This window comes from Phaenicophaeus curvirostris, chromosome 26, assembly GCF_032191515.1.
Source record: "Phaenicophaeus curvirostris isolate KB17595 chromosome 26, BPBGC_Pcur_1.0, whole genome shotgun sequence".
Classification (NCBI taxonomy): domain Eukaryota; kingdom Metazoa; phylum Chordata; class Aves; order Cuculiformes; family Cuculidae; genus Phaenicophaeus; species Phaenicophaeus curvirostris.
In genome coordinates, this window is record NC_091417.1 from 5,362,041 (window position 1) to 5,376,637 (window position 14,597).

General features: G+C 54.1%; 5 protein-coding genes across 5 annotated transcripts; 2 read left to right on the forward strand and 3 right to left on the reverse strand.

The window, feature by feature from the left end:
* Positions 1-155: 155 nt before the first annotated feature.
* Positions 156-481, reverse strand: LOC138731327 (feather keratin Cos1-1/Cos1-3/Cos2-1-like). The gene has a single exon (XM_069877180.1). The coding sequence runs from the start codon at positions 479-481 to the stop codon at positions 176-178; it is 306 nt and encodes a 101-aa protein (XP_069733281.1). The 3' UTR covers positions 156-175.
* Positions 482-2,850: 2,369 nt separating this feature from the next.
* LOC138731104 (feather keratin Cos1-2-like) lies at positions 2,851-3,276 on the forward strand. Its single transcript, XM_069876818.1, has one exon. It carries the CDS (start codon positions 2,870-2,872, stop codon positions 3,173-3,175), a length of 306 nt encoding a protein of 101 aa, XP_069732919.1. The 5' UTR covers positions 2,851-2,869; the 3' UTR covers positions 3,176-3,276.
* A 2,916-nt stretch (positions 3,277-6,192) lies between these two features.
* On the reverse strand, positions 6,193-6,545 carry LOC138731151 (feather keratin Cos1-1/Cos1-3/Cos2-1-like). The gene has a single exon (XM_069876892.1). It carries the CDS (start codon positions 6,516-6,518, stop codon positions 6,213-6,215), a length of 306 nt encoding a protein of 101 aa, XP_069732993.1. The 5' UTR covers positions 6,519-6,545; the 3' UTR covers positions 6,193-6,212.
* Positions 6,546-8,863: 2,318 nt separating this feature from the next.
* On the forward strand, positions 8,864-9,313 carry LOC138731111 (feather keratin Cos1-2). Its single transcript, XM_069876826.1, has one exon. It carries the CDS (start codon positions 8,907-8,909, stop codon positions 9,210-9,212), a length of 306 nt encoding a protein of 101 aa, XP_069732927.1. The 5' UTR covers positions 8,864-8,906; the 3' UTR covers positions 9,213-9,313.
* Positions 9,314-12,229: 2,916 nt separating this feature from the next.
* On the reverse strand, positions 12,230-12,582 carry LOC138731165 (feather keratin Cos1-1/Cos1-3/Cos2-1-like). The gene has a single exon (XM_069876911.1). It carries the CDS (start codon positions 12,553-12,555, stop codon positions 12,250-12,252), a length of 306 nt encoding a protein of 101 aa, XP_069733012.1. The 5' UTR covers positions 12,556-12,582; the 3' UTR covers positions 12,230-12,249.
* Between the last annotated feature and the right edge of the window lie 2,015 nt (positions 12,583-14,597).

The window sequence follows — 14,597 nt, forward strand, 5'->3', positions numbered from 1 at the left end:
TCCCCACTAGGCTGGCATTGGGACAAGGCAACAGCAAAGAAAAGAGAGAGAAAGGACTGGAAGAAGGAAGCAGTGGCTCAAAGCTCTAAACACAATGCCCCGGCGCTCTGTCTCTCGTCCAGATCGACATTCCGAGGTCTTCAGAGGTTCTTGTCCATCGATGTTGTGAGCAGGTTTAACAGGGCCGACATCTGCTGCCACAGTAGCCGCTGGTGATGCAGGAGAGGTCAAGGCCCCCGGAGGAGATGGGAACGCCGTTAGAGCTGAGGATGCTGCCAACAGCAGCGGAGGTGGAGGAGCCGACGGCGGTGTTCTGAGGGTAGGAGCTGAGGATGGGTCCGGGCAGGGTCACCACCACGGGAGAGGGCTCGATGACCACAACGGAGTCCTGGCACTGCCGCACACAGCACTCATTGCAGCTGCTGGCCAGCGGGCACGGGCCACAGGGCTGGCAGGGCTGGCACAGGTTGCAGCAGGACATGTCTCTGGGCAAGAGGTGCACCTGGGAGAGAGGAAAGAGAACATGGGGACACCTGAAGAGAAGCACTGCCCAGACCAAGCTCAGGGGAAGCGAGGCACCTCCTGGACCGGCAGTCACTGCCCAGCTCAAAGCCCAGCGGACAACTCAAACAAGTCCCACATGCTCTCTGGGCAAGACCTGCTCTTTCCTTCCCTCTCCCAGGAGAAGCAGCTCCCAGCCCTGTGCTAGGGCAGTAAACAGCAGCTGAGACAGACACGGATGAACAGACCTGGTCTTAAAGGAGGAGGAGAAGAGGCTTCACACTCACCTGGTTCCCAGGGAGAGGACACAAGAGAAGTGGATGAGAGAGCAGGGAGCTGGGCTGCCTTTTATAGTGCTCCTGCCCTGCCTCAGGCCCAGAGGCTCCCTCTGGGCAAGGGAGAATATTCTGACAAGCTCAAGTCAAACGCAAAGCATCCCAGCTAATGGCATGGGCTGTGTCCTCGGTTCCTGCCCTGCTGCCTTCTCATTTCCTGCCTGATGCCCTGTGCTTTCCCACATGAAGGATTCTGTCAGTGCCGGGATGAGAAGGCTGAGGATTTCTGGGACAGAAACACCCAAGTATGGGCGGAAGGCTCAGCTTCAGTGCTGGTGGCATCCCGTGCAGGCAGCTGATGTGTGCCTGGCTCATTGCTGCGGGCTTGATTGTGGCAACGTTGTCAGGAAACAGGCACCATTCCTGTGTTTCCCCTTGGATGCCCAAGGAATCCCACATGACAGAGAATCTCTGGACATAGAATCACAGAGAGCTTTAGATGAGAGGGATCTTTCCCAGGGGTTTTTTCCAAGCCCCCTGCTAAAGAAGGAACATCTTTGACTTTTCACATCTTCGTCTTTCCCTCCCAACTCTTTCTTGTCTTCCATTCTTCTGGGCTACGCGACGCTCAAAGCCAATGTGGGGGATCTTCTGACCTCTCTCCCTCCATGTAGGATCCCTGTGGGATCTCTTCTGTATGGAATGGGTACAGATTTTTGCGTGGTGTCAGTGTTGGCCGTGCCCTGGCTGCCTCCTCCTCTCAAAGGGACCTCAGTGCTCCATTCCAAATCATCGAAGTCTTCTTTATCTCAGCCGCTGCCTCCATCCAATACTTTTTTGGGGCCGCTCTACTGACTGTTTAAGAAAGAAGCAAAATATCTTGGATGGTGGGAGGAAGGAGGTTGCACAAGTGGTCCTGGGACCATTCCCAGAGGAAGTGGAGGCTGGGACACAGGACAATGGTTCATTGACAACGGGATCAGGTGCAGCCTTTGTAAGTCTACAGGTGGCACCAAGATGATTAATGTGGCTGACATAGCTGAGGGAGAGCATGGCACCCAGAGGGTCCTACACAAGCTCAAAGGAAGCCTTTGATGTATATGCCAAGCCCTCTGCCCTTGCTGTATTTGAATGGGGGTGCCAAAAGGGACTCTCAAATGCTTCCTCAGGATCGGGCAGGGAAGCAGGCAGCATCCCTAGGAAAAACTCTTCGTTATGCAGGCAGGGAGGGAAAGAAAAAGACCCAGCATATCTTCCCTCAAGGACAGCCCTTGGGTGACCAGCCAAGGATTGCAGGGTCTCTGCCTGCCAACGCAGCCACCGGCAGCCCCACCACTGTGCCCCAGTCCAGCATCAGTTGCCTGCACAGCACCCATGCGGCACTTGAGCTGAGTCTTCTCCTGGCACTGACACATTCCTGACCCAGAAATCCTGGAACGCCTCCATCCCAGCATGCAGAAGAAGCTTCCAGGAGGGAAGGGGCATGGCATAAGGCAGGAAATGAACAAGGAGGGTTGGGGAAAACAAGCACCCAGCCCATGTCATTAGCTGGGATGTTTTCCGTCCATCATGAGCACCTTTAGAAAATTGCCACTTCCGTGGAAGCTGCGTCCGAGCCTGAGGCAGGTCAGGGCCACCATAAAAGCCCGTGCAGCTCCTCGCTCTCTCATCCACTTCTCTCTCCTCCTTCTCTTTGGGAACCAGGTGAGTCTGAAGCCCTATCCTCCCCTCCCTTTCCTGGCCCTGCAGAATCCTGCTCCTCCCTCCTCTGCAGGATAGTAGTGCTGCTTATCATGGGAGGGTGAAGAAGAGAAAATTTCTGACTCAAGTCGTATTGAGGACTTGCTGGAAGAGGTTCTTCCTTGAAGAAATAGGCAGCAGCTTCACTGGGGCTGGTGACACTTTATGATAGTGTGTCTGGATGAGGCCAAGAAACCCTTTTGTCTCACTGGCAATGTTCTAACTCCCATCTCACCAGATCTATTTGACCCCTTTGCAGTGATGTGGTGGATTCGTTGTAAAGTGCTCCTCCCATGTCTCTGTGCTCTGATTCCTCTCTGCTATCTCTCCAGGTTCACCTCCAGCCCCCAGACATGTCCTGCTGCAACCCGTGCCAGCCCTGCCAGCCCTGCGGCCCGTGCCCGCTGGCCAGCAGCTGCAATGAGTGCTGTGTGCGGCAGTGCCAGAGCTCCACCATCGCCATCCAGCCCTCCGCGGTGGTGGTGACCCTGCCCGGACCCATCCTCAGCTCCTTCCCTCAAAACACCGCCGTCGGCTCCTCCACCTCCGCTGCTGTTGGCAGCATCCTCAGCTCTAACGGCGTTCCCATCTCCTCCGGGGGCCTTGACCTCTCCTGCATCACCAGCGGCTACTGTGGCAGCAGATGTCGGCCCTGCTAAACCTGCTGGAAATGTGCCTGCAAAAGCACCTCCTAAAACCTCAGAACGTGGTGGTGCACAGAAGTGCTTTGAGGCATTGTGTTTAGAGCTTTGAGCCATTTTTTCCCTTCTTCCACTCTGTTCTCTCTTATTCCTTTGCTGTTGCCAATTAAAGGCGTGCTGCATCCAAGCCTGGGCCTCTGAGTCCTCTTTTGTTCTCTGTCAACTCTTCCAGTTTCTTCAGGGGAAAAGGAGATTTTCGGAGGGCATTTGGCTTAGTGCAACCAGAGAGCCTTGCTCAATGCCCAAGGAACCAGAGGGTAGGACTCGGTTCACTGCCTTGCATTTGTTTTTGACATGACTTTGGAGGTGCCCAAGACATTCCTGCTTCTCTTCAGCCCATGGCCATTGGTCCTTCTTGCCTTACTTCACCTCTTCCCAGATGGGTCTGGAGTGCTTGGTTCCAGAGTACATTCTCTTCATGGGAAGTCCAAGCACTTCTGGGCCTTGTCGCTGGGAGGCCACTGGTAGCGTTCAGCAGCTCCTCTGGCTTTTGGGAATCATAGAACCATAAAGGTTCAAGCAAACCTCTAAGATCATCACATCTTTCCATCAGTGCAACCCTTCGATGTCTTCAAAGCCACGTCCTTACAGGTCACGGCCATGCGTTCTTGTAACACTTCCAGGTATTTAGACTCAACTACTGACCTGGTTGGCCTCTGCCAGGGCTTCACCTTCTTTCAGTCGGGTAATATTTCCTTATACCCAGTCTAAACTTCTCCTGGGGACACTTGTGGCCATTTCCACACATCTTATCTCTTTCCAGTAGGGAGAAGAGACCAACATGCACCTCACTGCAATCTCCTTTCAAGGAGGTGATGAGGTCTCCCCTCAATACAACTCTCTGGACTTGCCTAGACAGCCAGGTTTTTTTCCCAATGAAAATTTGGCCCAACCAAGTCAGGAAGAAGACGAGGAAGAGGAGACTTTGAGGTCTAGTGAAGTTGAATTCTCCTAGTATACTCTCCTTCCATCCTTACAGCCATCATCTGACCAAGGCTTCTCCCACAGCACAGCTCCCTCCTAAGCAGGAGGAACAGCCCTGAGTGCTTGTGTGGCTGCTGACCTGCCAGGTCCTCCTGCAGCACTGGGATTCTCCCACGAAGGCAGCATGAGCTGAGATCAGCTTCTGAGGCCAAGGGGAATATTTCTGGTCCGTGAGGGATACGCCGATGGTCACTGGCTGTGGAGAAGCCAGAGATGTAACTCTCAGAGCTAAGGGAAAGGGGGAGGCCCACAGTCAGTGTGTCCTGCCCTCCCATCAATCCAGGAATGAGAGAGGGCCCATTGCTCACCCATTTGTTCCCTCCCAGTACAATTTCTTTCTTCCTAGGTCGCTTTAGAGAGAATCCAGGAAGGAAAGGATCACTCAGATTTTGTGGCTGGGCTGCAGCAGGGGTTAAGGAGTGTAAAGAGGGGACTAAGATGTCTCTGAGGACAGAGGTCTGATTGGTAAGATTGACCTTGGCAGCCAAGAGTCAGTGCCCAACAGAGAAAAGGCCAGGTATGTCCCCCTCCATGTAAACTGGCCTTGGAAGAAGCCTCAAGATCTGGAGAAGTGCAAAAGAAGAAGGGAAAAGGAAGGAACGGAGGGAGTGGAGGAAGGCAATGAGAAACATTGGCCATGTTATCAGAGAGTTCAGGCTGGCCCCTCTCGCAGAGCTCAAACCCGTTGCAGGAGAAGAGAGTCCAGGTCCACCCCTCTCACAGAAGTGGCCATCATCTCCCTCCTTCTGCCTGGCATCATCATCACCTGGGAGGCTGTGAACCCAAGGCAACAGTTTTCATGCTGTCTCCAGGCAGACTTGGATGGGCTAGATTCCTTGATCAGGTCTTTGCTCTTGACCCATTAAAATCTTGGAGGTTACAGTGTTGTCCTGTCTCTGTTGAGATGGTAGAGCCCTATCTACTGACGGTCCCTTGTGCAGAGGGGAGGAGCTTTTGTTTCAAAGCAAGCGTCCTGGGAAAGTGGTTTGGCATTGGCCAGCTGATGTCCTTCCGCAGGAGAAGCCGGAGCTGCATGTTTTGAAACCTCCAGCAGGATTCTTGCCAAGTCCAGCTGCTTGTTGTCAGTGTTCCTAGGTTACCATTTCTTCCTTTTGGGAAGACACCACAACGCAGAGTGATGGCATCCTGTCTCTAACTCTTTAGTGCCTCAACATCCTCCTCCTGCGGGGAGAGTCCAAGGGAAACTGCTCCTGTCTGTGTCCTGGCAAACACCCACCCTGCAAAGGGCGCTTGACAGCCTGGGCTGCCTTGGCTGCTCCGCTCAGCGAGACTGATGAGCAGAAACCCCTCAGGTTCCTGATGGGCATTGTTGAGCTGCTGTGTGGCATCAGCCTGGAAAGGTGAGCCATTCAGATTCCTCCCTGATGCCTCCAGTGTTCAAGCCCAAAGTGTCCACCATTTGAATTGATGTTTCCCCTCCTATCCAGACAACAGGGGTCAATGAGACTGGAAGGACTGATGGCCATGGGCTCAGGAGTAACCAGGAATAACTTCCGCAACTCCAGGTTTCAAGGCACAAAAGAAATACCAGTGCGCTGAGTCCTACCCTCTCCTTCCACGGGGAATGGAAAACGATCCTCTGTTGCCCCCAAGACAATCCTGTCCAGAAAGCCACCTTTTCCCATGAGCAGATTGGAAGAATTGTCACAGAAGGAAGGACTCGGAGGCCATGGTGTGGATGCAGCACAACTTTAATGAGTCTAAAGAAGAAAAGGAGGTGGCTCCAAGGTAAAACCATGGGCAGCCACCAAGGCATGGAGCAGCTCCTGCAAGGTGTCCATCTGCGTGCCCTGCAGAGGGAGGGTGGCCAACAGGTCCCCACTAGGCTGGCATTGGGACAAGGCAACAGCAAAGAAAAGAGAGAGAAAGGACTGGAAGAAGGAAGCAGTGGCTCAAAGCTCTAAACACAATGCCCCGGCGCTCTGTCTCTCGTCCAGATCGACATTCCGAGGTCTTCAGAGGTTCTTGTCCATCGATGTTGTGAGCAGGTTTAACAGGGCCGACATCTGCTGCCACAGTAGCCGCTGGTGATGCAGGAGAGGTCAAGGCCCCCGGAGGAGATGGGAACGCCGTTAGAGCTGAGGATGCTGCCAACAGCAGCGGAGGTGGAGGAGCCGACGGCGGTGTTCTGAGGGTAGGAGCTGAGGATGGGTCCGGGCAGGGTCACCACCACGGGAGAGGGCTCGATGACCACAACGGAGTCCTGGCACTGCCGCACACAGCACTCATTGCAGCTGCTGGCCAGCGGGCACGGGCCACAGGGCTGGCAGGGCTGGCACGGGTTGCAGCAGGACATGTCTCTGGGCAAGAGGTGCACCTGGGAGAGAGGAAAGAGAACATGGGGACACCTGAAGAGAAGCACTGCCCAGACCAAGCTCAGGGGAAGCGAGGCACCTCCTGGACCGGCAGTCACTGCCCAGCTCAAAGCCCAGCGGACAACTCAAACAAGTCCCACATGCTCTCTGGGCAAGACCTGCTCTTTCCTTCCCTCTCCCAGGAGAAGCAGCTCCCAGCCCTGTGCTAGGGCAGTAAACAGCAGCTGAGACAGACACGGATGAACAGACCTGGTCTTAAAGGAGGAGGAGAAGAGGCTTCACACTCACCTGGTTCCCAGGGAGAGGACACAAGAGAAGTGGATGAGAGAGCAGGGAGCTGGGCTGCCTTTTATAGTGCTCCTGCCCTGCCTCAGGCCCAGAGGCTCCCTCTGGGCAAGGGAGAATATTCTGACAAGCTCAAGTCAAACGCAAAGCATCCCAGCTAATGGCATGGGCTGTGTCCTCGGTTCCTGCCCTGCTGCCTTCTCATTTCCTGCCTGATGCCCTGTGCTTTCCCACATGAAGGATTCTGTCAGTGCCGGGATGAGAAGGCTGAGGATTTCTGGGACAGAAACACCCAAGTATGGGCGGAAGGCTCAGCTTCAGTGCTGGTGGCATCCCGTGCAGGCAGCTGATGTGTGCCTGGCTCATTGCTGCGGGCTTGATTGTGGCAACGTTGTCAGGAAACAGGCACCATTCCTGTGTCTCCCCTTGGATGCCCAAGGAATCCCACATGACAGAGAATCTCTGGACATAGAATCACAGAGAGCTTTAGATGAGAGGGATCTTTCCCAGGGGTTTTTTCCAAGCCCCCTGCTAAAGAAGGAACATCTTTGACTTTTCACATCTTCGTCTTTCCCTCCCAACTCTTTCTTGTCTTCCATTCTTCTGCGCTACGCGACGCTCAAAGCCAATGTGGGGGATCTTCTGACCTCTCTCCCTCCATGTAGGATCCCTGTGGGATCTCTTCTGTATGGAATGGGTACAGATTTTTGCGTGGTGTCAGTGTTGGCCGTGCCCTGGCTGCCTCCTCCTCTCAAAGGGACCTCAGTGCTCCATTCCAAATCATCGAAGTCTTCTTTATCTCAGCCGCTGCCTCCATCCAATACTTTTTTGGGGCCGCTCTACTGACTGTTTAAGAAAGAAGCAAAATATCTTGGATGGTGGGAGGAAGGAGGTTGCACAAGTGGTCCTGGGACCATTCCCAGAGGAAGTGGAGGCTGGGACACAGGACAATGGTTCATTGACAACGGGATCAGGTGCAGCCTTTGTAAGTCTACAGGTGGCACCAAGATGATTAATGTGGCTGACATAGCTGAGGGAGAGCATGGCACCCAGAGGGTCCTACACAAGCTCAAAGGAAGCCTTTGATGTATATGCCAAGCCCTCTGCCCTTGCTGTATTTGAATGGGGGTGCCAAAAGGGACTCTCAAATGCTTCCTCAGGATCGGGCAGGGAAGCAGGCAGCATCCCTAGGAAAAACTCTTCGTTATGCAGGCAGGGAGGGAAAGAAAAAGACCCAGCATATCTTCCCTCAAGGACAGCCCTTGGGTGACCAGCCAAGGATTGCAGGGTCTCTGCCTGCCAACGCAGCCACCGGCAGCCCCACCACTGTGCCCCAGTCCAGCATCAGTTGCCTGCACAGCACCCATGCGGCACTTGAGCTGAGTCTTCTCCTGGCACTGACACATTCCTGACCCAGAAATCCTGGAACGCCTCCATCCCAGCATGCAGAAGAAGCTTCCAGGAGGGAAGGGGCATGGCATAAGGCAGGAAATGAACAAAGAGGGTTGGGGAAAACAAGCACCCAGCCCATGTCATTAGCTGGGATGTTTTCCGTCCATCATGAGCACCTTTAGAAAATTGCCACTTCCGTGGAAGCTGCGTCCGAGCCTGAGGCAGGTCAGGGCCACCATAAAAGCCCGTGCAGCTCCTCGCTCTCTCATCCACTTCTCTCTCCTCCTTCTCTTTGGGAACCAGGTGAGTCTGAAGCCCTTTCCTCCCCTCCCTTTCCTGGCCCTGCAGAATCCTGCTCCTCCCTCCTCTGCAGGATAGTAGTGCTGCTTATCATGGGAGGGTGAAGAAGAGAAAATTTCTGACTCAAGTCGTATTGAGGACTTGCTGGAAGAGGTTCTTCCTTGAAGAAATAGGCAGCAGCTTCACTGGGGCTGGTGACACTTTATGATAGTGTGTCTGGATGAGGCCAAGAAACCCTTTTGTCTCACTGGCAATGTTCTAACTCCCATCTCACCAGATCTATTTGACCCCTTTGCAGTGATGTGGTGGATTCGTTGTAAAGTGCTCCTCCCATGTCTCTGTGCTCTGATTCCTCTCTGCTCTCTCTCCAGGTTCACCTCCAGCCCCCAGACATGTCCTGCTGCAACCCGTGCCAGCCCTGCCAGCCCTGCGGCCCGTGCCCGCTGGCCAGCAGCTGCAATGAGTGCTGTGTGCGGCAGTGCCAGAGCTCCACCATCGCCATCCAGCCCTCCGCGGTGGTGGTGACCCTGCCCGGACCCATCCTCAGCTCCTTCCCTCAGAACACCGTTGTGGGCTCCTCCACCTCCGCTGCTGTTGGCAGCATCCTCAGCTCTAACGGCGTTCCCATCTCCTCCGGGGGCCTTGACCTCTCCTGCATCACCAGCGGCTACTGTGGCAGCAGATGTCGGCCCTGCTAAACCTGCTGGAAATGTGCCTGCAAAAGCACCTCCTAAAACCTCAGAACGTGGTGGTGCACAGAAGTGCTTTGAGGCATTGTGTTTAGAGCTTTGAGCCATTTTTTCCCTTCTTCCACTCTGTTCTCTCTTATTCCTTTGCTGTTGCCAATTAAAGGCGTGCTGCATCCAAGCCTGGGCCTCTGAGTCCTCTTTTGTTCTCTGTCAACTCTTCCAGTTTCTTCAGGGGAAAAGGAGATTTTCGGAGGGCATTTGGCTTAGTGCAACCAGAGAGCCTTGCTCAATGCCCAAGGAACCAGAGGGTAGGACTCGGTTCACTGCCTTGCATTTGTTTTTGACATGACTTTGGAGGTGCCCAAGACATTCCTGCTTCTCTTCAGCCCATGGCCATTGGTCCTTCTTGCCTTACTTCACCTCTTCCCAGATGGGTCTGGAGTGCTTGGTTCCAGAGTACATTCTCTTCATGGGAAGTCCAAGCACTTCTGGGCCTTGTCGCTGGGAGGCCACTGGTAGCGTTCAGCAGCTCCTCTGGCTTTTGGGAATCATAGAACCATAAAGGTTCAAGCAAACCTCTAAGATCATCACATCTTTCCATCAGTGCAACCCTTCGATGTCTTCAAAGCCACGTCCTTACAGGTCACGGCCATGCGTTCTTGTAACACTTCCAGGTATTTAGACTCAACTACTGACCTGGTTGGCCTCTGCCAGGGCTTCACCTTCTTTCAGTCGGGTAATATTTCCTTATACCCAGTCTAAACTTCTCCTGGGGACACTTGTGGCCATTTCCACACATCTTATCTCTTTCCAGTAGGGAGAAGAGACCAACATGCACCTCACTGCAATCTCCTTTCAAGGAGGTGATGAGGTCTCCCCTCAATACAACTCTCTGGACTTGCCTAGACAGCCAGGTTTTTTTCCCAATGAAAATTTGGCCCAACCAAGTCAGGAAGAAGACGAGGAAGAGGAGACTTTGAGGTCTAGTGAAGTTGAATTCTCCTAGTATACTCTCCTTCCATCCTTACAGCCATCATCTGACCAAGGCTTCTCCCACAGCACAGCTCCCTCCTAAGCAGGAGGAACAGCCCTGAGTGCTTGTGTGGCTGCTGACCTGCCAGGTCCTCCTGCAGCACTGGGATTCTCCCACGAAGGCAGCATGAGCTGAGATCAGCTTCTGAGGCCAAGGGGAATATTTCTGGTCCGTGAGGGATACGCCGATGGTCACTGGCTGTGGAGAAGCCAGAGATGTAACTCTCAGAGCTAAGGGAAAGGGGGAGGCCCACAGTCAGTGTGTCCTGCCCTCCCATCAATCCAGGAATGAGAGAGGGCCCATTGCTCACCCATTTGTTCCCTCCCAGTACAATTTCTTTCTTCCTAGGTCGCTTTAGAGAGAATCCAGGAAGGAAAGGATCACTCAGATTTTGTGGCTGGGCTGCAGCAGGGGTTAAGGAGTGTAAAGAGGGGACTAAGATGTCTCTGAGGACAGAGGTCTGATTGGTAAGATTGACCTTGGCAGCCAAGAGTCAGTGCCCAACAGAGAAAAGGCCAGGTAGGTCCCCCTCCATGTAAACTGGCCTTGGAAGAAGCCTCAAGATCTGGAGAAGTGCAAAAGAAGAAGGGAAAAGGAAGGAACGGAGGGAGTGGAGGAAGGCAATGAGAAACATTGGCCATGTTATCAGAGAGTTCAGGCTGGCCCCTCTCACAGAGCTCAAACCCGTTGCAGGAGAAGAGAGTCCAGGTCCACCCCTCTCACAGAAGTGGCCATCATCTCCCTCCTTCTGCCTGGCATCATCATCACCTGGGAGGCTGTGAACCCAAGGCAACAGTTTTCATGCTGTCTCCAGGCAGACTTGGATGGGCTAGATTCCTTGATCAGGTCTTTGCTCTTGACCCATTAAAATCTTGGAGGTTACAGTGTTGTCCTGTCTCTGTTGAGATGGTAGAGCCCTATCTACTGACGGTCCCTTGTGCAGAGGGGAGGAGCTTTTGTTTCAAAGCAAGCGTCCTGGGAAAGTGGTTTGGCATTGGCCAGCTGATGTCCTTCCGCAGGAGAAGCCGGAGCTGCATGTTTTGAAACCTCCAGCAGGATTCTTGCCAAGTCCAGCTGCTTGTTGTCAGTGTTCCTAGGTTACCATTTCTTCCTTTTGGGAAGACACCACAACGCAGAGTGATGGCATCCTGTCTCTAACTCTTTAGTGCCTCAACATCCTCCTCCTGCGGGGAGAGTCCAAGGGAAACTGCTCCTGTCTGTGTCCTGGCAAACACCCACCCTGCAAAGGGCGCTTGACAGCCTGGGCTGCCTTGGCTGCTCCGCTCAGCGAGACTGATGAGCAGAAACCCCTCAGGTTCCTGATGGGCATTGTTGAGCTGCTGTGTGGCATCAGCCTGGAAAGGTGAGCCATTCAGATTCCTCCCTGATGCCTCCAGTGTTCAAGCCCAAAGTGTCCACCATTTGAATTGATGTTTCCCCTCCTATCCAGACAACAGGGGTCAATGAGACTGGAAGGACTGATGGCCATGGGCTCAGGAGTAACCAGGAATAACTTCCGCAACTCCAGGTTTCAAGGCACAAAAGAAATACCAGTGCGCTGAGTCCTACCCTCTCCTTCCACGGGGAATGGAAAACGATCCTCTGTTGCCCCCAAGACAATCCTGTCCAGAAAGCCACCTTTTCCCATGAGCAGATTGGAAGAATTGTCACAGAAGGAAGGACTCGGAGGCCATGGTGTGGATGCAGCACAACTTTAATGAGTCTAAAGAAGAAAAGGAGGTGGCTCCAAGGTAAAACCATGGGCAGCCACCAAGGCATGGAGCAGCTCCTGCAAGGTGTCCATCTGCGTGCCCTGCAGAGGGAAGGTGGCCAACAGGTCCCCACTAGGCTGGCATTGGGACAAGGCAACAGCAAAGAAAAGAGAGAGAAAGGACTGGAAGAAGGAAGCAGTGGCTCAAAGCTCCAAACACAATGCCCCGGCGCTCTGTCTCTCGTCCAGATCGACATTCCGAGGTCTTCAGAGGTTCTTGTCCATCGATGTTGTGAGCAGGTTTAACAGGGCCGACATCTGCTGCCACAGTAGCCGCTGGTGATGCAGGAGAGGTCAAGGCCCCCGGAGGAGATGGGAACGCCGTTAGAGCTGAGGATGCTGCCAACAGCAGCGGAGGTGGAGGAGCCGACGGCGGTGTTCTGAGGGTAGGAGCTGAGGATGGGTCCGGGCAGGGTCACCACCACGGGAGAGGGCTCGATGACCACAACGGAGTCCTGGCACTGCCGCACACAGCACTCATTGCAGCTGCTGGCCAGCGGGCACGGGCCACAGGGCTGGCAGGGCTGGCACGGGTTGCAGCAGGACATGTCTCTGGGCAAGAGGTGCACCTGGGAGAGAGGAAAGAGAACATGGGGACACCTGAAGAGAAGCACTGCCCAGACCAAGCTCAGGGGAAGCGAGGCACCTCCTGGACCGGCAGTCACTGCCCAGCTCAAAGCCCAGCGGACAACTCAAACAAGTCCCACATGCTCTCTGGGCAAGACCTGCTCTTTCCTTCCCTCTCCCAGGAGAAGCAGCTCCCAGCCCTGTGCTAGGGCAGTAAACAGCAGCTGAGACAGACACGGATGAACAGACCTGGTCTTAAAGGAGGAGGAGAAGAGGCTTCACACTCACCTGGTTCCCAGGGAGAGGACACAAGAGAAGTGGATGAGAGAGCAGGGAGCTGGGCTGCCTTTTATAGTGCTCCTGCCCTGCCTCAGGCCCAGAGGCTCCCTCTGGGCAAGGGAGAATATTCTGACAAGCTCAAGTCAAACGCAAAGCATCCCAGCTAATGGCATGGGCTGTGTCCTCGGTTCCTGCCCTGCTGCCTTCTCATTTCCTGCCTGATGCCCTGTGCTTTCCCACATGAAGGATTCTGTCAGTGCCGGGATGAGAAGGCTGAGGATTTCTGGGACAGAAACACCCAAGTATGGGCGGAAGGCTCAGCTTCAGTGCTGGTGGCATCCCGTGCAGGCAGCTGATGTGTGCCTGGCTCATTGCTGCGGGCTTGATTGTGGCAACGTTGTCAGGAAACAGGCACCATTCCTGTGTCTCCCCTTGGATGCCCAAGGAATCCCACATGACAGAGAATCTCTGGACATAGAATCACAGAGAGCTTTAGATGAGAGGGATCTTTCCCAGGGGTTTTTTCCAAGCCCCCTGCTAAAGAAGGAACATCTTTGACTTTTCACATCTTCGTCTTTCCCTCCCAACTCTTTCTTGTCTTCCATTCTTCTGCGCTACGCGACGCTCAAAGCCAATGTGGGGGATCTTCTGACCTCTCTCCCTCCATGTAGGATCCCTGTGGGATCTCTTCTGTATGGAATGGGTACAGATTTTTGCGTGGTGTCAGTGTTGGCCGTGCCCTGGCTGCCTCCTCCTCTCAAAGGGACCTCAGTGCTCCATTCCAAATCATCGAAGTCTTCTTTATCTCAGCCGCTGCCTCCATCCAATACTTTTTTGGGGCCGCTCTACTGACTGTTTAAGAAAGAAGCAAAATATCTTGGATGGTGGGAGGAAGGAGGTTGCACAAGTGGTCCTGGGACCATTCCCAGAGGAAGTGGAGGCTGGGACACAGGACAATGGTTCATTGACAACGGGATCAGGTGCAGCCTTTGTAAGTCTACAGGTGGCACCAAGATGATTAATGTGGCTGACGTAGCTGAGGGAGAGCATGGCACCCAGAGGGTCCTACACAAGCTCAAAGGAAGCCTTTGATGTATATGCCAAGCCCTCTGCCCTTGCTGTATTTGAATGGGGGTGCCAAAAGGGACTCTCAAATGCTTCCTCAGGATCGGGCAGGGAAGCAGGCAGCATCCCTAGGAAAAACTCTTCGTTATGCAGGCAGGGAGGGAAAGAAAAAGACCCAGCATATCTTCCCTCAAGGACAGCCCTTGGGTGACCAGCCAAGGATTGCAGGGTCTCTGCCTGCCAACGCAGCCACCGGCAGCCCCACCACTGTGCCCCAGTCCAGCATCAGTTGCCTGCACAGCACCCATGCGGCACTTGAGCTGAGTCTTCTCCTGGCACTGACACATTCCTGACCCAGAAATCCTGGAACGCCTCCATCCCAGCATGCAGAAGAAGCTTCCAGGAGGGAAGGGGCATGGCATAAGGCAGGAAATGAACAAGGAGGGTTGGGGAAAACAAGCACCCAGCCCATGTCATTAGCTGGGATGTTTTCCGTCCATCATGAGCACCTTTAGAAAATTGCCACTTCTGTGGAAGCTGCGTCCAAGCCTGAGGCAGGTCAGGGCCACCATAAAAGCCCGTGCAGCTCCTCGCTCTCTCATCCACTTCTCTCTCCTCCTTCTCTTTGGGAACCAGGTGAGTCTGAAGCCCTTTCCTCCCCTCCCTTTCCTGGCCCTGC